Source organism: Calliopsis andreniformis, chromosome 8 (assembly GCF_051401765.1).
Source record: "Calliopsis andreniformis isolate RMS-2024a chromosome 8, iyCalAndr_principal, whole genome shotgun sequence".
In the NCBI taxonomy this organism is placed as follows: Eukaryota; Metazoa; Arthropoda; class Insecta; order Hymenoptera; family Andrenidae; genus Calliopsis; species Calliopsis andreniformis.
In genome coordinates, this window is record NC_135069.1 from 12,138,559 (window position 1) to 12,162,151 (window position 23,593).

General features: G+C 35.2%; 2 protein-coding genes across 2 annotated transcripts; one reads left to right on the forward strand and one right to left on the reverse strand.

The window, feature by feature from the left end:
* Nucleotides 1–2,547: 2,547 nt before the first annotated feature.
* Nucleotides 2,548–3,303, reverse strand: LOC143182376 (uncharacterized). Its single transcript, XM_076383335.1, has one exon. It carries the CDS (start codon nucleotides 3,301–3,303, stop codon nucleotides 2,548–2,550), a length of 756 nt encoding a protein of 251 aa, XP_076239450.1.
* Nucleotides 3,304–7,820: 4,517 nt separating this feature from the next.
* LOC143182386 (uncharacterized) lies at nucleotides 7,821–9,380 on the forward strand. Its single transcript, XM_076383348.1, has 2 exons — nucleotides 7,821–8,211; nucleotides 8,761–9,380. The coding sequence occupies exons 1-2, from the start codon at nucleotides 8,105–8,107 to the stop codon at nucleotides 9,362–9,364; spliced, it is 711 nt and encodes a 236-aa protein (XP_076239463.1). The 5' UTR covers nucleotides 7,821–8,104; the 3' UTR covers nucleotides 9,365–9,380.
* Nucleotides 9,381–23,593: the final 14,213 nt, after the last annotated feature.

Here is a 23,593-nt window from a genome sequence, read left to right on the forward strand (position 1 = left end):
ACAATTAAGAGCCGAACAGGTAGAGGATTTGAACTTACTACACCAAATGTCATAACAGTTAACAAGCAGATATCAAATGCTATGACAGTAAACAATAACCAAATCGATTATATACATTGGGATGATCCAAATGAATTAGTAGATCGCCTGCGTTTGTTAGAAGCATCGCGTCAAGCGAGTAACAATTCACAGGACAACGAGTTTCTATCGATTATCGAAGAACTTCGCGAAACAGGTCTCATTATAAATTAAACTGCAAGCTGATAATTGATTTATTCACAACGAAATGTCAATCAATAAGTTTGGGGTATCACTTAGAAAGTATGAAACCTCACCAGTAGAGTACTATAAATGGAGTGGCATGTTTCGAAATTATATGCGCGATAACGCGCTCTGCATGATTCGATCCAACATTGATACAAAATACTGCAAAATTCGAAATGTTGCACAGCCAGAGGTCAACACAGATGCAGTCAATAAACAGTACTTGGAACAATGCATATCAATTTTAAAGGTTCAACAGCAGGAATTTGAGAAAAAGTTGAGCACATTTCAAAGCAATGTGATAACAATACAGAATAATGTTCAACAGATACAGCAGGAATTTGAACAAAGATTGGCTACATTTCAGAACAATTTAATAATACTGCAAAATGATGTTCGACAAGTATTGCAAGTATTAAACCCTCTTTCTCAAGAGGAGGATTATATAACAAACCACAGCAGTAACAACAATGTACAAATCAATGAAATCTAAGGAAAAGCATAGCCTCTGTTACATTCCGGGTAAATCATTTCGAAACAAAAACGCGCTGAAGTCGAATGCCCCGGTAACCTGGCATTTTGACAACCTCAGCAGTGCAATAACCCGGGAAGATGTCAAATGTGAGCCGGCGACTGACCTAGTATAATTCGCGTTAGAATAAGATAGGAAATAGACAGCGAGAAGATTAGAAACTGCGACCTCGTTAGTATACATTACTTGAGGAATATCGTAGTCCAAAATTAATAAAAATTATAGATGGTAACCTCGTGACTACAGATCACGCGCTGTAGATTTCGCCGAGGTAAGCATCAATTGCGACAGGACTTTCGGCCCCCTCCATTTGAACAAATTCCATTCAACCCTTTAAAACCTGTCGGAACTTTCAACTCTTGCTTTTTCCGTCCACTAAACTCAAGTAAGGAATACGCCCGGAGGTCACAGTTTATAATCTGTGTAGTGTAACGCGACGATAAACTGGGAAGCGAAACTTGTAAGTCTCCTAGAAGCCGAGCCATTGGTTCCTCCCGATGTCGTATCTCCGAAATTAAGGTAATAAGACATTGTAATTTATATTCAACTTGTAATAACGTTTAAGTCTCCGAAACGAGAACTCTAAATAAACTAATTGTACATGCATACGTGAGAAGTTAAGTGAACCCAATCCTGAATTTCCGAACGATCCCGAGGAAGGCAATCGAAGCCTAAACCTCACAAAATATTGTACTATCCCCGGCAGCGTACCCGGGACGTAACACCTCGAAAAGCAACAGCTTGTAAAGGAGTTGCATGCGTCAACTCGAAGAAATTTCCCCCGCAGACGTGTTATCGTACATGGATATGATGATCTGTGGCAAGCTGATATGGTTGAGATGCGTCCATACTCACGATTCAATGAAGGTTATCATTACATACTCACAGTTATAGATGCATTAAGCAAATATGCATGGGTTGTACCACTCAAAACAAAAAATGGTTTCGAAGTAGCCAAAGCATTCGCAAAAATAATTCGAGATCGATGTCCAAAAAATTTACAAACCGATCAACGAAAAGAATTTTATAATGCCGATGTGCAGAGATTCTTAAAAAAACATAATATTAATCACTATTCAACATATTCAGTGATGAAGGCATCCATCGTGGAACGTTTTAATCGTACTTTAAAACATCATATGTGGAAACTATTTACACTCAATGGAACATATAGATGGATCGATGCATTACCAAGTCTTGTGGCTGAATACAATATGCGAAAACAGAACTATTGGAATACGACCATGTGATGTTACCCCAACAATTGCAGATAAGTTTTTGAACACAGTATATAGCAATATAAAGATTGCTGCTCCATCGAGATTCAAGGTTGGTGACTCTGTATGCATCAGCAAATACAAAACCGTTTTCGACAAAGGATATACGCCAAATTGGACAGCTGAAGTGTTCAATATAATCAAAGTACAGATAACTAATCCTGTGACTTATCTGCTACAAGATTCATGCGGAAAACCTATTGCGGGAGGATTTTATGAACATGAATTACAGCGCGTTATCAACCCCGATGTGTATTTAGTGGAAAAAGTATTGCGTAAGAGGGATGATAAAGTATATGTTAAATGGTTAGGATTTGATAATTCACACAACTCATGGATACATAAAAATAATGTATTGTAAACATAAAAAGATGTTTTTACTACAATATTAATATAAAGAAAAAAAAAAAAAAAATGCAAATAAATCGATTTTCATAAAATAATTTCAATCTATTATTGTGAAACTTCTATCCTTTACAATGTTATGTTATAATGCCCCCAAGGTAGTGTATCATTTGAATCAGCTATAACATATCGCTTATCATCATATGGACTGAGATCAATTTTCAATTTTGTCATAGTATATACCTTATGCAATTTAGACCTTATGCATGACTGACGACGAGTTATTTCAAATGCATCACGTAAACAATGCTTGTAATCATCGAAATTTATCATTTTGGCTACAACATTGTTTTTAACACCTTTCAACTTTTTCACATCTTTTTTACCAAACACTTTCAAAGCATACATCTTTGCTATAAGTCCAATGAATTCAGTCATTATTGAATCACTGTTTTCATCTTTCATCAAACCAGGCACTTTCTTATTGACAAGCGGTATACCATATACATTGTCTATTGGATAATCGCTGGTGTCGAATCTATGGATATCGCGTTTCATCATCTCATAAACATCTTCACATTGAATATAATAAATTAAACTGTCTGTGTCAGTATACATAATTTTACAATTTCGTTGGTGTAATGGATACATATAATCGTAGTGGAATTTGTACAAACATGGTTTTGATATGTCTAGAATGGCCATACCAACGTAAATTGATTTGTTGAATTTAACTATAAGTTTACGCAACTCAATTGCAATTAAATTTTCTGAAAAAATACTTCTACTATGAAAGTTAGGTTTTGAGATCATTGCCTCTACACCAAATCTTCCATCCCATTTTGTCAGAAGTTTTACATCAACATGATTTCGAACATTTTCCATTGTTTTACCAAATACTGCATTGTTCATTAATTTATACAAATTTTTTTCAAAATCATTTGATGCATGTGTTCGAAGTTGAGTATTGAGTTCTATATAATCGCGAAGCCATGGCGATTGATTAAATTGGAGAATGCGGTGTATCTTTGTAATGTGAAGACCATGATGTATACACTGTTGTAAGTTGCGATAATGTATAACGTAGCGCTCCTTATCGTATAATGTAGCCCAGGCTTCGGAATTAACTGCTCTTTTCGGCCCATTTTCAAAGGCGACGCCTCCTTTCTCCCTCGCACGTCACTTCTCTCCGCGGCGGCCCTAGTGCTCGGAAGGCCTCAGGCGCGTGCCACAAGAATCGCGCATCAGGGGATACCACTGACAAAACAAAAACGCATCAACAATAGTACCTCATGGGTGATGTGAAAATCTATTGATATAAGTGTCGTCGCCCAAATGCGCCACGCACGATTTTTGTGGCACGCGCCTGAGCCCTTTCGAGCACTACGGCCGCCGCGGAGAGAAGTGACGTGCGAGGGAGAAAGGAGGCGTCGCCTTCGAAAATCGGCCGAAAAGAGCAGTTAATTCCGAAGCCTGATGTAGCCAATAACTTATCCTGTTTTTTACCAGGGGGTTTGGCACGTGTTGGACAAAACGGTAGATCAGCATGATCATTATGTAGATGTTGTGGATATTCTATATCAACTTCAAGAATATAACCTATCGATGAATCAATTGCAATTGAAAATACATCAAAATTTTCAACACTATCGATCCATTGAAATCCTGCATATGGTAATGGTTTACACATTGCTCATCCATATAAATTGTTTATATCAAAGTACATGAGGTACGATGATGATTTCGATGGATCATAGGATGACATATACTTATTATTGGCTTGCGCATATCTCCCAGAACATTGACTCAAACCACCACGTATACCCCGCTCGATAAACAAAACCATATCGATGTCAGTGAGCAATTCAAAATTAACTTTAGTATGCTTTAACATAGCATCCCATGTAAAACCTGGTAATGTGTAATAGTGAGCTGGATCTAGACCATAACTATTGGTACAACGTTCACGGAAATTTTCGGAAATATCTGCTAATAATAAAATATCTGTTTTTAAATACAAATCGCTGTATTCACCTAAAGTTTTAATCTCGAAAGAATGCCATATGTTCTCAGCGTGTGCGTAATCGCTTTCGGATACTATTTCATCAGTCAGCGAACTATAAAAAGATTCCCGCGATGGTAAACACGAATCTTCTAATTTCTCAAAGCAATCAATGTATTCATATGGAAAGACACCCTTTCGCGTCAATAAATCAAATTTTTCTTTAGACAACATTTGAAAATTAGAGTATAAAATTTTTAGCTTATCTTTACTGAGAAAAGACGCTAATTTATCAAGACTAGTATTTAAAAATTTATACGAAACGATAAATCGTAATTTTATATAATTTCGACAACCTAATTCTTCTTTGTTACATCTTTTACATGTTTTGTAAACGAAATATACTTTTCTTTGGTTATAGGTAGTAAATCAATGTAACCTTCAAATGCGTTAGTTAATTCCATGATGATAAAATGCGAATCATAGCCAGATAAATTGTGAAAGACTATTGGGATGTGGAATGAATTTTTATAATTTATATTACAGTCAACATGTGCAGGATCTCTATAGCGCCCTGTTAAATGACAATGATCTCGCACACGTGTTTCGTTGATATCGAATGGTTTCTCACAAATATGGCAATTTATAGCATTGTGAAATTCATCCCACTGCTCTTTCGTTAGGTGCACCATAGAGATATTATTAGATAATATAAATTTAACAGTCTGTGCTAAATTCTTTAATTCCTGAATAAACCATGAAACGCAGTTTATATCGCAACGATATTGATATGATGATAATGATGTATCATAAGAACAATGCACATAATATCCAATACTGAATACCCTATGATGTTGATATGCATGCGATATACATTCATCTTCGACACTATTCTTAATTATTTCTAAAACACACTCGAGGTCTGCATAAATCACAAACGGAACCCGATCCTTTCTGCAATAATTGTTAAATTTGAGCTATTTATCGTCCTCGCTGGGTAGCAGAACAGTGCATTTATTCATATTCTGACAATCATTCTGATGAACATTGTTAAGCGATCCATCCTACATTCTACCCTGCCGCCTGAGCGTCGCCACTAAGGATAAGGAGACGTACCCTTAAAGTGCTTGGTACTGTCGACCGCATCCCTCCGATTATCTCGTCTGGGCAATTAGGAGCATCCCTTAGTTCCCGCCAAAATTCCAAACCACCCACAACGACACCACTTGAAGGGTATAAAACCCGAAGCAACCTAGGCCTCGCTCTTCTATACCTAATCCGGACACCGAACGCAACGTATCTTTAGTCGCGACCCAGTGCGTACTTGTCTCTTTGTAAAAACGCCTATCTTTCAATAAATATTTGTTACGTGCGATCAGTGAGTCTTCGTGAAGACAACCCTTTTCCACTTCGTAACAACATCTAACCTTTCACGGGAATTGAAGAAGTGTAAGCATCTGTAAAAGTATTCATATATAATCCTTTATTCTTCATAAAATTAAAATCTTAATGTTCTTACACGTTTTATACATACCGATCACAGATGAACTTCTTTTCTTTATGTTTGCTTAATTGTGTGCCAACAAGTCGAGACAAATTTTTTATCCATGCAAAGTGTCCTATGCCATCATTCTCTATGTACAACAAATTCACATGTCTATCCCTCTTCTGATCAGTGAGACGTAATGGAACGATGATTTACTTCAGATCCTTCTTTGTTTTTTTGATGTTTTCTTCGATGCTGAATACATTCACAGAGATATTATTCAGCGTTTCAAACTTTTTAATATCATTCATGGATATTGGAAATTCGATATTTTCAAAATTAAGCACTGTTCTATAATATGGGTATGAACTTTGCTGAGATGTATACTGTTTAGCTGGATACAAAGCCCATGCGAAACATGCATCGTCATAGGATTTTACAGAAATTACTGCTTTTTTAAGTAGTATTTCTCGTGGTAGCTTGAAATGACATCCAACATGCATCGGATTATACTTGTTTAAATTGATTATTAAATTCAGTATTCGCGACAATGTCCATCCACTATCACGTTTCTGAAATTTTTCCAACAATGTTATTGTACATTCAACAATACATCGTTCATACCACTCTTCAAAATCTGATGCGCGAAATAATTCACAGTTTTTGGTATTTAAGCTTTTCCTTTCACATTTATCACCTGCTATAAATTCCCCATTAAATACCGTATTCACTTTAAGTGCAGTGTGCTTCACCAATGCATGTCTTACATGTAAAAGCACTATACTTCTCGCACCATGAAGGAAATTACGTGGATCGATATAATTTGAGTTTATCACAACACCTGTCAATACACGATTTTCGAATGCAGTTTCTAATTCACGCCACAAGAGACCGTTGTTTGAATGTCCTGCACCTTCATGTACGAAACGAGTACGCGTCACTAGTTTAAAACTTTCAAATTGTGCAATTCGAGCAATCAGAGATTGTTGAGTACCAATTGATAACCGAGGGCGTTTCTTTACTCGACAATATTGTTCCAATGACTCAAGATATTCGTTGCAACGTTCTTCCCATGCAATGTATTCATCCAGAGAGTTCAAACGAACGGCTTGTTCCCGCAATTCGTGTTCAGTAAGAACAAATTCATCCATATCCATGATTTGTTAACTCTTGAAAGTAACAGCACATTACACACAAATCTTTTATTTTACTTTTATATATTCTGATCACAGTTTAAACTGGTGTCATATGTCGCAATCACGTTGCATCTGTTTGTTCGTATAAAATTTCTGATGATTTTAGATTATGCTGACATTATGCTGACGAGAAGTCACACGCAATTCGAGAAACTAAATAAATCATATAATATATTACAAATGCATTTTAAAAATTATTTAAGCAAAAAAGAAAAAATGTATTCTTTTTAGAAATTATTTTAACACTTATTGTATCAGTATAAATACAATGCTTACATCTTTTTTCATGTATTATGCAATGGTTATAAATACAATGCAGATGTATGACTAATCAGCTGTTCTTGAATCAAACATTCATTTATACAATTTATAAGAACATAAATACTAAACATAAATTTTTCATATTACATTATGAGGTTGCAAGTGATATATAGATGTATTGCTAATCAATTACGACGAAATATTAAACATCTATTATACAATTTGGCAAAATGTATAATTATAATTGATGTAGAACATGTTGACGAATAGTTGTGATGGTAAAGTAAGGGGAGGGGAAACTGAATTCAATGGGTGTGGCAATGGTGGTGGTGGTGGTGGTGGTGGTGGTGGTGGTGGTGGTGGTGGTGGTGGTGGTGGTGGTGGGGGTGTTGGGGGGGGGGGGGGGGGGGATCGTTCGCGCTCGATATGTGATACGAATCAGAGTAGGAAGTCTCCCCCTACCAATTGATGTGATGAGCCATTCACACAGCTCATAATAACAAATAGAAGTGGAAGGAGTAAAGCATATTCGCAATAGTCGGAAGCCAACTGAAAACATTTCTTACGGGAACTTGCCTAAGTTATTCATTAAATGCTGTGCTAAAATATAAAGTTCAATCTGTAAACTTCGTGTCACACGTGTGAGTTAATTGTGTTTGAAATATTTCGAACCGAAAAATTGTATTAATTACTATTAATTGTATACCAGAATACAGTTCTTATAAATAGAATTAAATTAAAATGTGTTCTCAATATTATGAAGAAAATAATGAATCTGTGTCTTATACTCCAATCAACGAATCAACCGAAGATAATGCATCGTCTCCTAAGAAAATTAAATATGTGAAGTATGTATTAATCTGAAATGATTATATTATATTATATTATATATATATAATATAATCATTTTAAGATTATATAAACATATATATATATATATATATACAGTATGTCCCACGAAATCCTGGACAGTCGATTATTTTCTAACCTATTAAAGATACGAAAAAAGTTTTTATATGAAATTGAATGGCAAGAGGGGGCTGATTTATTGGCCGTAACAATTTTTTTTTATCATTATTGTTTACAGAGATATGAAAGTTAAGTTTGGTTTTTTAAATGGGATTATATATATTTTTTTTGATCAATAGATAGTACGTTTCAAGACGAATTCAGCAAACATCAATGTATACACCTTTTTTCAAATAGTTTTTAAGATATTACGCGTAAAAGTTTACTGATTTAAGATTAAGAGTGAGATTAATACATATATATATATATATATATATATATATATATATATATATTTATAATGTATTTAAATTAATTACATTTATATGTATCTTAAAAAAAAAAAGAAAAAAAAAAGAAACAAAAAAAAAAAAATTGATTTCTTCTAGTTCTAATTCTACTTTCAAACCGTCACACCCACGCCCTGTTCGTATCTTGGGAAGAAGGTACCCGCTGACATCCTATAAATATTTAGAAATTGGAATCACAGTTGGACCCATATCAACCGTTGAAATTATTCTTGGTGATAATCGGGGCTCTCAACTTGTATTACCTGCACCAATATGGGATGCACTCATTGAAAAACGTGCAGAAATTAAAGAATGTGTTCTATCCGTGAGTTCAGATTCCCCACCAATATGGATTGAAGAATTTGTAATAGAATTTACCAAAATTCATAATGTTAAGCTTATAAAATTTAGTCTACCTAATATCTCCTTATATTACACTATGGAAACGTTGAATAATTTATTCAATCATGTAAAATGTATTAATCTTATGCGGTCCCAACTATATGAAAATACACATCGTATTAATATTCAGTTTATAAATTTTGTAAATGTTTTGAAACAAAATGGTGTCACACCAAAAATGATCTTGTCATGTATTGCTAATATGATATGTAACAGTAAATATTTCGACGACGATTCTTTGACTGATTGTGAACTACTAGCGTGTGCTTTAAATATTCTAGTCTACAATGCTAATATTTAATATTGTATAAAATTCTATTGTGATTTTATGCATTTAAATAATATTAAAAAACATTTAATAAAAATTAACATTAAATTTTAATGTCATGTATTTAATTACCTATCACATTCTACCTTCCCACTTCATGCTTACATTTCTATCAATTAATTCGTAATAAGTGGAACTAATATATATAATTTTTTAAAATTTTATTATATTTCAAATAACTAATTTCATGTACTTAATAACATTTTTTTAAAATATTTTAAATCCATTTATTGAAAAATTTAATAATTTCACACATGCACACAGTCTATCATTCTTCTTCTTCTTCTCCCGAATCGATATAATAATAATCCATTCCAAATAATCTTCTTAGCCCCCAAACGTCTGCATCTTCCCCCTCAATCCACAACGAATGTAAAATTAAATCTCTCTGCCATCTCCATCGATAACTACTGATAGCTCTTCGATAATTTAAATTGATGTGGCCTGTAATTGGGGGATATAGCTTCTTCTGTAAGATTAAAAATAAAAAGGGTGTAAAAACATCACATCACGTAAGTTCTCTCAAAATTTGAAAAAGACGTGAATGTTTATACATACCAAGTATGTAAAATGTTCAAATTTATTGACACTAATCATTTTTTTCTTTTCTCCACAAACACTATAAATGGTAAAAACAATAAATTAATGTTATGTAAAAAAAATAAAACTAAAAATATTTGATTTGTATAATACATTATATTAGAATAAGAAGTTTTATGCATATCTATACTTACCCTTCTATTTCGTTCTTCGATGAAGTTTCTCGAGGAAACAATCTCTGTAACCAACTACGCTTTATATTCATATGACACCTCTGAATCAACTGACAACGATGTTCTTGCTGAACATCTTGCATTTTATCAACCAATTCTTTTCGTTTTTAAAACAGATTCACATGTTTATCGATCAATTTTCCATCGATAAAACAGATTCACATGTTTATCGATAGATTTTCTGTTGGTAAAACAGTTTTACATTTTTATCGATCAACTCTCCGTCGGTAAAACAGTTTTGCATGGTTTTCAACCTATATCAATGCATGACGTCATCGGTCGTGACGTCATCGGTCGTGACGTCATCGGTCGTGACGTCATCAGTCGTGACGTCATCAGGTGTGACGTCATCGGGCGTGACGTCATCGGGTGTGACGTCGCCCCCGCCCGTCATATTGGTGAAATATCGTCGCGTTTGACGAAATATTGCGAATTTCACGGCAAACATCGACTTCACCGTGAAACTACGAATGATATCGCTGAAATCGATGTTTGGACTAGTCTCGTGTCATACTTGTGAAATATCACGTCGCTCGATGCAATATTACGAATTTTACGTCAAACGTTGCCTTTAACGTTAAACTACGCATTTGTTTTATCCGGTCTTTGCCTGGTCCCCTTTTTCGTTGTCAATAAGCGAGAAATGCTGATGCATTTCACAGCATTGTTATGCTAGCGATTATAACCGACACCGCCAAGCTGATGTAACATAGGAACGCGTAAGCGTTTTCCTTTTGGGTATTACGAAGAATGACCGAAAAGGAATATTTATTATAAAGAGCAGGCGAGTTAATCGATTGAGAGTCTTTAGAGTCCTTCAATCAGGATTAATCACCCCGGGATCAGAGTGAATCTCTGACCATCGCCGCGACGCGAGAACTGTAACATCGTGACAGTGAGGGCGTATCGCGTAACAACGGTAAATCGCGTAAACAGTCGAAGGGAATAGTTAAGAATTCCGCAAAGTTCGAATCCGCTTCCCTTTTACCGGGTAGAGTAACTCTGCGAAGTACGAAGTAGGGAAGTGCGTGAAACAAAGGAACTTGCCACGCGAAGCAAGCCCGAGCGACCAGCGCCCGGCTACACAGGCGAGGTGGCATCCGCAACTCGCAATGTACTCAGAATCATAGAAGAACTAGTTGGTATATAAACAACGAAACGTCAAATACATATACAATTGTTAAACCCGAACAAGATATACAGTTCACTTTCCTCCCTCTCCTTACATTATTTATAAGAAAAAGCTTACTCAAGGTGTGCTTTAGCACTTTAAAAGAACAAGAACTCCTAAGGTTGATTTTTGCCGCTCGAGACGACTACCGTCTAGTTAGGACGTAACACATTATGTCACTTGTTGTGCCAGACCGCGCCCATCCGCGTAATATAATTGCGTCACCCGAGAACGTTCGTCGGAGGACTACGGCGTCGACGACCGACGTTAGGAAGGCATCACGTCGAACAGGCAACACCAGGCAAACGGGGCAATCGTCGTTACTGAGGTAGCATTCGACGAAGGTAGGACGAACTCCGAGGAGACGTTCGCCGACGTCTAGCCGACGAACCGAGATCCAGGTAATTCCAACGCGAGAGCGAACGGGTGAACTAGCAGAAGACAATCAAAAAACTGAATACCAAACCATCTGTGAGGCCATCGGATCCGAGGACCGCAGCCGCAAGGACTGAAGGACCTAGGAGGCAAGTGGACGTTGCTATCAGAGGAACGAACGTACGAGAGGACAACGCATCGCGCGACGTGCTGTCCCAATAAGCGAAGAGGCAACGACCTTGCTGAGATCTACATCCTACTCCCCGTCATCACAGCTGATTCACGTACGAGAGGAAATCCAACCGAGCCGACGTGATGCGCGTGCGAGCAGCTCTGTGAGTAGCTTGTAACCTGACCGTATGGATATCCGACCCTGCGTAAACCAGGATCTTTAATCATTGCAACGGCCTATGTATGCCTATAGAGGACGAACGCGCGCGTAGGTACATACTTCCGAATCAAAAGAATCTATCTATATCACTAGAATCATTTTTTGAGAAAAAGCTAAAGTTCGTCAGAGATAAGAAGGAGTCGGTGTCGTCTATAGAAGGACCGAGACTGTCTCGACGCCGATTACAAGCGCCAGGGCTCGATTCGAGTTTCGACACCGCTTCCGACACTAGTGTAACTGATAGTCCCGAAATCGCGCTTATAACGCCCACCCGAGAGTATCCTATCCAACTAGCAGATTTTAGTCTAATTGACACAGAGGAAACAGAATCACAAAACATGTCTACGCCAGGTACTGGCAACACCGGAAGAGAAACGCGAGTATTGCCTTTCGCAATTGCGTTAGGGCTAGTTGATAAGTTCGAAGGGAAGTCTGCCGACGAACTCTCCGAATTTTTGAAGTCGTACGAAAGCGCCGCAAATTTAATTTCGCGACACGAGCAACAAGTCTTCTTGAGTACAGTTATCGGAACCAAATTGAAGGGTAAGGCCGCGAGAGAAATAGAGTACAGAGAGATCAACGATTTCCACGCATTAAAATCCGTACTAGTGTCCTTATTCATGGAAAGGCGTTGCAGAGGTGCGGTAGAAGCAGAGTTTCATGCATGCCGTCAGAGAGGTAGAGAAAGTGTTAGGGCTTTTGCCTCGTGAGTCGAAGAGTTAGTAGCCGAGCTATTGCAGCTCTCTATTGCGCCTGAAGACAGTAGTGAAGTAAACGCCGCCTTAGTAAATTCGGTACGTCGACGGGCATTAGATGTTTTTAGTCTTGGGCTGAGTACGAGATTAGGGACGATAATAAGGTCTCGGAAATATGACTCCCTTAACGCAGCTATCGCCGCGGCCATAGAAGAAGAAAGAGCCATAGGTTTCAGTGCCCCAAAAGTGCCCCGGTGAGAGAATAAATACGCTACCTTGCGAAAGGTGCAATAGGACAGAACACCTTGCAGAAAATTGTTGCGCGCGTCTCAGCATGTCGCGCAAGAGCTTCCCCACACCCCGTACACAAGTCAAAAGGGAAACACAGAGGGCTTTCATTTGCCATTATTGCAAAAAGACAGGGGACGTAATTAGGGACTGCAGAGCGAGGGAACGCGTCAATGATCGCAGGCTTTCGAGAGGTTCTCGAGAATTCTCGGGCAGTAGGCACGAATTCGCAACCCGAGCTGACACGGTCACGAGCCGAGAGATAACTAGCGTAGGTCAGGGAACCATGCGCGCGTACGGTGACCGTGAGATAAGCAACGAACGAAGGACGAGCAGCGAGCCGACGGTAGGGTCATACCGCGTAAGTACTATTACTTCCGTAAGGAACATTGTAGAGGTTAAAGCGCCAGAGTCAGTAAATGGAATGGCGAACATGTTGATGGACACAGGAGCCGATATCACACTGGTGAAGATAAGAAAGGTACTGAGCGAAGTGCGCGCGGAAAACGAAACGGTAGCCCTGCGGGGTCTAGTTGAAATGGAAACCAAAACACTGTGCCTAATACAATTAAACGTACAGGTCGGAGATAAAAATATAACGCACCCTTGTCGACTAGTACGGGACGATTTCCCCATCGGGACAGATGGAATTTTAGGACATGACTTCATGACCAAACATAAGGCTTGTATCAAAGCAAACCAATGCTTAGAATTACACGGAACCGAATTTCTCCTCCGAAGCAACAATATAGTATTAAAACCGAGATCAGAAACGGTTATCTTAGCGAAACCCCGAGACATAAGAGAAGGAGTTGTCCCTAAACGACTCATCAAACCAGGAGTATTCATAGGAAACGTGCTAACAATAGGCAGGGGCGGCAGGTGCCTAATACCCGTCTTAAACACCACCCCAGAAGAAACCCTAGTAGACGTGCCTACGGTAGAACTAGAAAAAGAGATTACAAACAACGTAGAATCAACAGTCGACATTGACACGTAGACGCATAACAATTTACACAATGTGCGATTTTTGCAACGCAGGGAGAGAATGCAAATTTTATGCGCTAATATTAGAGTAGACCACCTAAATGCAGATGAAAAAACCGGCTTGTTAGAATTATTCGAAAGGTACAACGATATCTTCCACCTAGAAGGAGATAGACTAGGGCTCACAACCATAGCAGAACACTCTATTCCTTTAGTCCAGGGAACCAAACCAATCAACGTAAAACCGTATAGACTACCGCAAGCCCAAAAGGAAGAAGTGAACAAGCAAGTAAAAGAAATGATCGACCAAGGAATACTCAGACCTAGCACTAGCCAGTGGAACGATCCGTTACTAATAGTTCCTAAAAAACCAGACGAAAAGTTAAATTCCGATCAGTAGTAGATTTCCGCAAACTAAACGAAATAACAGACGGTGACTCATACCCCCTACCAAACAGACATACTTGACCAGCTAGGCGGCGCCAAATACTTTTCGACCCTGGATTTAAAATCCGGTTTCCACCTAATTCCCATGAAAGAACAGGATCGCGGAAAAACAGCGTTCTCGTCACCCCACGGACACTTTGAATTCAATCGGATGCCATTCGGACTCAAGAACGCGCCTGCAACGTTCCAAAGACTAATGAACATGGTATTATCAGGACTACAACGATTAAAATGTTTTGTATACCTAGACGACATAGTAGTTTACGGATGCACGTTAAAGGAACACCTCGAACATCTAGCCTTAATATTCGACTGCATCCGCGAAAGTGAACTAAAATTACAAACAGACAAATGCGAATTTTTACGAAAGGAAACAGTATATTTGGGACATTTAATAAGCGAAAACGGAATAAAGCCAGACCCTTAGAACCTAGACGCCGTCAAAAATTTCCCTACATCCAAAAAAGTCAAAGACGTACAACCATTTCTAGGCCTAGCAGGATATTATAGGAGATTCGGAGATAGAGTACTTTTTAAAGATTGCAAAACTTCTCACCCAATTACTCAAGAAAGATCAAGAATTTAGATGGACTGGACAGGAACAAGAAGCTTTTGACATTTTAAAAGAAAAACTAATTACAGCACCCCTACCACAATATCCAGATTTCTCGAAACCATTTGTTCTGACAACTGACGCTTCAGGGAAAGCAGTAGGCGCGATTTTATCTCAAGGAAACCCAGGTCAAGATCTACCAATAGCATACGCGAGTAAAGTCTTAAACAAAGCGGAAATAAATTATAGTACCATTGAAAAGGGACTACTAGCTATAGTATGAGCTACACAACACTTCCGACCCTATTTATATGGCACCAAGTTTAATATAATAACCGATCACAAGCCACTCATTTGGCTTTTTAACGTGAAGGACCCAGGCTCGAGGCTAATGAGATGGAGATTGAAATTAGCCGAATATGATTATATCATAGAATATAAAAGCGGCAAGACGAATAGGAACGCGGACGCGCTCAGCAGAATGTTCGCGATAAAAAGGGGACGGGTCAGACCCAAGAAAGAAACGACAGACAATCGCGACGAAAGTGAAACCGTAGACGACGCCGATAACACAAGCGACAAAGACGGGCCCTTACAAGAAGATATAGAAACTGACAATCTAATATATATGGAGGACGAAAAGAAACGTATCCTATATGAATACCACGACACTCCCTTCGGCGGACATTTAAAAAAGATTAATCCTACGGAGCATACGAGCTGCCATTGTAACTAAAATAGGGCACTGTCAATCGTCCAGAGACAGAATTAAAGCCCAGAACGATACCGAGACCAGTATACCCCAACATCTTGCTCTGCCTAAGATTATATAGACATAGTAGCTTACGTAAAGCAAACAATAGCACAGCATACCTCAAACACAACATGAAACTCTGCAAGAAAAGCTACGAACGAAACAAACACATGGTACGTAGTTTTCAGATTAATCGTTCTATGTATACAAATACAACCAAATCAAGGGTCAGCAACCGGAAAAGACTTTACGATAGAGGAATTCCAACACCATTCAGGCATATATTTTGAAACATTAGGCGACTTACAAACCTTTCAGGAGTCATGGAAACTTGTACTATACCTAAACATTACGCATATCTACCGACACGAAGAAACACTTCAAGGATCGCTTTGCGACGTCATAGCACAATGTAAAACACCGAGCACGCCCAACTGGAAAAATTTTGGTAAAACCTTTACTAACAACATCCAGACTAAATTAGACAGAACCGCCAAACTACTCACATATATCTAGCACATCTTAGACACAGACGCTAAGCGTCGCCGCGGATTACACTGTTCGACAAATTTTGACTTTTTTTCGATTTTGTAAACGTGAATAAACATTTCTTATAGATTTCGACGTGCTGATTACGAATCTGCAAACCGTTTTTTCCAGAACGTACAGTTTTTGAAAAAATCAATTTTGAAAAAAATGACAAATTTTCAACTTTGGGATTTTTTTGTGCTTTTGCCGTAGTAGTTATTTAGTTGCTCTTTGCACGAAATGATTCTATGGACTCCCCCGAATAAAATAATATAAATAGTTATTAGATTATAAACATCGAAAGAGGTTTAAATAACAATTAAAGTGAAAAGGACACCGAAAACGCACCCATTTTTGCTGATACTTTTCACTTTCATTGACGTCAATGCGTATAGGGACCGCTGAACGGCAGGCGATAGGCGAGGCGTCCACCGGCGCGCGCCGCCGTCATTGAGTACCACTGTCGCCGCCGTGCGTTTCGTCAAACTATTTTATTCCTATATTGAAAACAAAAATAATTTTGGACATTCGCTTGATGCTTTCCTTAGTAGAAAGGTTTGCTCTATCGCGTGGTATAGTCAAATTTTCTCCTAGACCCTTACTTTTTGAAATAAAGTGAAAAATATCAGCAAAAATGGGTGCGTTTTCGGTGTCCTCTTCACTTTAATTGTTATTTAAACCTATTTCGATGTTTATAATCTAATAACTATTTATATTATTTTATTCGGGAGAGTCCACATAATCATTTCGTGCAAAGAGCAACTAAATAACTACTACGGTAAAAGCAGAAAAAAATACCAAAGTTGAAAATTTGTCATTTTTTTCAAAATTGATTTTTTCAAAAACTGTACGTTCTGGAAAAAAACGGTTTGCACATTCGTAATCAGCACGTCGAAATCTACAAGAAATGTTTATTCACGCTTACAAAATCAGACCCGTGTTGAACAGTGTTATTCGACGGAATCGGTTACATAGGCAAATCCCTTTTCGGCTTCATGGATTCGAAAGACAGAAAAAAGATCCACGACCAACCAGAGGCACTAAAAACCCAAAGTAACACACTAAAAACTTCGATCAAAGAACAAATACAAATTATAAAAACTAACACAGACCTACTCAACGAAACGATACATAACATACACCAAAACGAAGTGAAATTACTAAACGCAACAAGACAAATCCAATACCTAGTAAAACAATACGTCAACATTTCCAATTTTCGAGAGACAATAGACGAACAACTCATGCTAATCACAAACGTCGCCGAAACACTAGTACAAGACACATACAATTTATTAGGTTTTATCTTAGACATAGAAGAAGGCATTCTAAACCCGCAAATATTATCGCTATCAGACATTGTCGCATACCTCATGTCAGCAATACCACACATTCCACAAGGACTAAACTTCCCGATCGCTATTAACTTGAACAACATGCACCCCGTTTACAAATTTATAAAATTCTCAGCATTTGCGAACATAAAAACCATCAACATAGTACTAGAAATATCATTATTAAACACAAAAGATTTAAAGTAAGCAAAGTACACTCCGTACCAAGCAAAATAAACGAATCACTGTACGCCTTCATCGAACCACAAAATACATACGTAGTTCTGGACACCTCAGTGCAAGAATACATACGACTCCACAAAAACGACCTAAACGCATGTAAGATAATAAACTACTTATACCTCTGCGCATCCCACCACACCATATTTAAAGCGATACTGTACGGACCCTGCGAAATTCAATTATATACACAACTAACAAAACATCCCAAAAATTGTAACGTACACGTCACAATACTAAATTATACAATGATAATAGAATTACAACACCCGGGAACATGGATCTACGTTGCGCCGAAACCAACCCAATTAGCGATAACCTGTAACGTCGAAAGTACAAAAATATATAGCATTAAAGATTCTGGTATAATAAGAATAAAAAATAAATGTACGGTCACAGCCGCAGAATTAGGAATAGAAATAGGCAAAGAATACTGTATCGAGCAGACACGAGACTACTTACCTAATTACAATTTGACCATAGATCACATCAAACCACCACAAACAATTTTCGACCCACAAGATGTCACCCCGAAACTCAAAAAAATAGTCAAACACCAGGAAGAATTAAACAAAATAGGCCAGAAACTAAACAAACTAGAGAAAAACCTACAAAAAACCACCATCTCAAGTGAATACTATTACGGCTTAATCACGACATTTTCAGCGACCGGAACGGTAACAGTCGGAGTATGCATTTTTGCACTCTACACATACATAAGCTGCCGAAAAATAAAAAGAATCAAACAATGTAATTCCGATACTGCAAACATAGAAAAAACCGAACAACAACCAACACCAAAACTTAGAACATTTAGTAGGGAACAAACACCCTTGACCAATTCTATGTAATACACCATATATTATAGTAACTATAATCAACTATATATATGTAACCACACCTTATTATCATTGTACGCCAATTATATCTTATTATACGTCCTTAAACGTCTTATTGTATACCGTCAACTTTATCTTATTGTATATCGTATCCACGTATGTATAAAAAAAACGAGGGGGGCGCACGGCACGATGTATATAACAGATACTTCGGAAAACCTATGGGTTTTCCTCTCTAAGGGGGGAGGGATGTTGTGCCAGACAACGCAAATCCCCGTAACATAATTGCGTCACCCGAGAACGCTCTAGAAAGAACGCGTTCCGCTCAGCACGTTCTGCTAATCCAGCATCGACATCTCAACCAAGGTCGAGAACTGGTTGAAGCGATCGCTGTAACTTCCCGAACTATTAAGTACCTTTGCTCAATAAACGTAGTTTTGCTGAAATCACCCTGTGGATTCTAATCCTTTAACAGCTCGCGAACCCTAACGCCATATCTCGTCCCTTGTCCTGCGAAGTCACCACGCGGAGCACAACAATAAATGATTATTGTTATTATGAATAACCGCAATAATCGTAATATTCATCATAATATTCATAATAATAATCATAATAATCTTAATAATCATACTAATCATAATAATAATCATAATAATAATCATAATAATAATCACAATAATCATAGTATTGATAATAATGATGATAATCACAGTAATAATGGTAATATTCATAATAATAGTAATAATAATCATAATAATCATAATAATAGGCATAGTAATCATAATAACTATCATAATACACACAATAATAATAATCATAATCATAATATTCATAATAAACATAATAATAATCATATTAGTCATAGTATTGATAATAATCATGATCATCACAATAATAAATGTAATATTCTTAATAATAGTAATAATAACTACAGTAATCATAATAATCTTAATAATAATAGTAATACGCAAAATAATCGTAACAATAATCATAGTACGCATAGTAATAGTTATAATAATTATAATAATGCTCATAATATTCATGATAAAATCATAGTAGTCATAATATTGATAATAATCATAATAATCACAGCAATAATGGTAATATTCATAATAATCATAAAATAATAATCATAATAATCATAGCATTGATAATAATCATGATAATCACAGTAATAATGGCAATATTCATAATAATGGTAATAATAATCGTAATAATCATTATAATAGTCATAGTAAACATAATAACTAGCATAATATACACAATAATAATAATCATAATCATAATATACATAATGAACATAATAATCATAATAACCATAATAATCTTAGTGAGGACCATAATATTCATCATAATCATACTAAGAAACATAATATTCATAATAACCACAATAATAACCATAACAAACTCGGAGATAGTCATGATAACCATTATAATAGCCATAATAACCATAATGATCATGTTAGCCATAATAATCTGAATGATGATCATAATAATCGTACTAACAACCATGATAATCATATTATTCGTCATAATAACCACAATAAACATATTAATCATCATAATAATAATAATAATCATTGCAATAATCATAGTAATCATAATCATCATAGTAATAATTATACTAACTGTAATAATCATAACAATCTTAATAATAAACAGAATAATCATGGAAATAATCTTAATAACCATTATTATAGCCATAATAATTATAATAATCATAATATCCATAATAATCCTAGTAATGATAATAATATTCATCATTATCATACGAAGAGACATAATAATCATAATAATAACCATAATAAACTTGGAAATAACCATAATAACCATTATAATAATCTTTATAACTATAATAATCATAATAGCCATATTGATCTCAATAATGATCATAATAATCATACTAAGAAACATAATAATCACAGTAATCATAATAATAACCTTAGCACACATAATAATCGTAGTAATAATTGAAATAGCCATAATAATCATAACAGTCGTAATAGTAAAACGAATAATCATGGAACTAACCATAATAATCAGTATAATTGCAATAATAATCATAGTAATCATTATAACCATAATAATCTTAGTTATGACCATAATATTCATCATAATCATACTAAGCACCATAATAATCATAATAATCATAATAATAACCATAATAAGCTTGGAAATTATCATAATGACCATTATAATAGCCATAAGAACCATAATACTCGTAATAGCCATAATAATCTGAATGATAATCATAATACCCATACTATCAACCATAATAATCATAGTAATCGTCATAATAAACACAACAATCATAAAAATCGTAGTAATAATCATAATAATCCTAGCAACAATCGTAATAGCCGTAATAATCATAGTAGTAGTTTTACTAACTGTAATAACCATAACATCGTTATAATAAACAGAATTATCGTGGTAATAACCTTAATAATCGTTATAATAGCCATAATAATCGTAATAGACATAGTCACCAGAATAATCTTTGTGATGATCATAATATTCGTCATAATCATTCTATGAAACAGAATAATCATAATAATCATAATAATAACCATAATTAACTTGGAAACAATCGTAATAACCATTATAATTGCCATAAAAACCATAAGAATCGTAATAGCCATAATAATCTGAATGATAATCATAATAACCATACTATCAACCACAATAATCATAGTAACCGTCATAATAACCACAACAATCATAACAATCTTAATAATAATTATGATAATCGTAGCAACAATCATAATAGCCGTAATAATCATAGTAATAGTTATACTAACTGTAATAATCATAACAACGTAATCATAAACAGAATTATCATGGAAATAACCTTAATAATCGTTATTATAGCCATAATAATCGTAATAGTCATAATCACCAGAATAATCTTAGTGATGATCATAATATTCGTCATAATCATACTATGAAACATAATAATCATAATAAACATAATAATAACAATAATAAACCTGGAAAAATCATAATAACCATTTTGATAGCCATAAAAACCATAATAATCAAAATAGCCATAATAATTTAATCATAATCATAATAGCCACACTATCAACCATAATAATCATCGTAATCGTCATAATAAACACAGCAATCATAAAAATCGTAGAAATAATCATAATAATCCTAGCAACAATCATAATATCCGTAATAATCATAGTAATAGTTTTACTAACTGTAATAACCATAACATCGTTGTAATAAACAGAATAATCATCGAAATAACCTTAATAATCATTATTATAGCCACAATAATCGTAATAAGCATAATCACTGTAATAATCTTAGTGGTGATCATAATACTCGTCAAAATCATACTATGAAACATAATCATAATAATAATCATAATAATCATAATGATAACCATAATTAACTAGGAGAAAATCATAATACCCATTGTAATAGCCATAAAAACCATAATAATCGTAATAGCCATAATAATCTAAATGATAATCATAATAACCACACTATCAACCATAATAATCATAGTAATCGTCATAATAAACACAACAATCATAAAAATCGTAGTAATAATCATAATAATCCTAGCAACAATCATAATAGCAGTAATAATCATAGTAATAGTTTTACTAACTGTAATAACCATAACATCGTTGTAATAAACAGAATAATCATCGAAATAACCTTAATAATCATTATTATAGCAATAATAATCGTGATAGCCATAATCACCAGAATAATCTTAGTGATGATCATAATGTTCGTCATTATCATACTATGAAACATAATAATCATAATAAACATAATAATAACAATAATAAACCTGGAAAAATCATAATAACCATTTTGGTAGCCATAAAAACCATAATAATCAAAATATCCATAATAATCTAAATGATAATCATAATAACCACACTATCAACCATAATAATCATAGTAATCGTCATAATAAACACAACAATCATAAAAATCGTAGTAATAATCAGAATAATCATAGCAACAATCGTAATAGCCGTAATAATCATAGTAATAGTTTTACTAACTGTAATAACCATAACATCGTTGTAATAAACAGAATAATCATCGAAATAACCTTAATAACCATTATTATAGCCACAATAATCGTAATAAGCATAATCACTGTAATAATCTTAGTGATGATCATAATGTTCGTCATTATCATTCTATGAAACATAATATTCATAATAATCATAACAATAACCATAATAAACTTGGAAACAATCATTATAACCATTATAATAGCCATAAGAACCATAATAATCATAATAGCCATAATAATCTGAATGATAATCATAATAACCACACTATCAACCATAATAATCATAGTAATCGTCATAATAAACACAACAATCATAAAAATCGTAGTAATAATCATAATAATCCTAGCAACAATCATAATAGCCGTAATAACCATAGTAATAGTTTTACTAACTGTAATAACCATAACATCGTTGTAATAAACAGAATAATCATCGAAATAACCTTAATAATCATTATTATAGCAATAATAATCGTGATAGCCATAATCACTGTAATAATCTTAGTGATGATCATAATATTCGTCGGAATCATACTATGAAACATAATATTCATAATAATCATAACAATAACCATAATAAAGTTGGAAACAATCATTATAACCATTATAATAGCCATAAGAACCATAATAATCATAATAGCCATAATAATCTGAATGATAATCATAATACCCATACTATCGACCATAATAATCATAGTAATCGTCATTATAAACACAACAATCATAAAAATCGTAGTAATAATCATAATAATCCTAGCAACAATCATAATAGC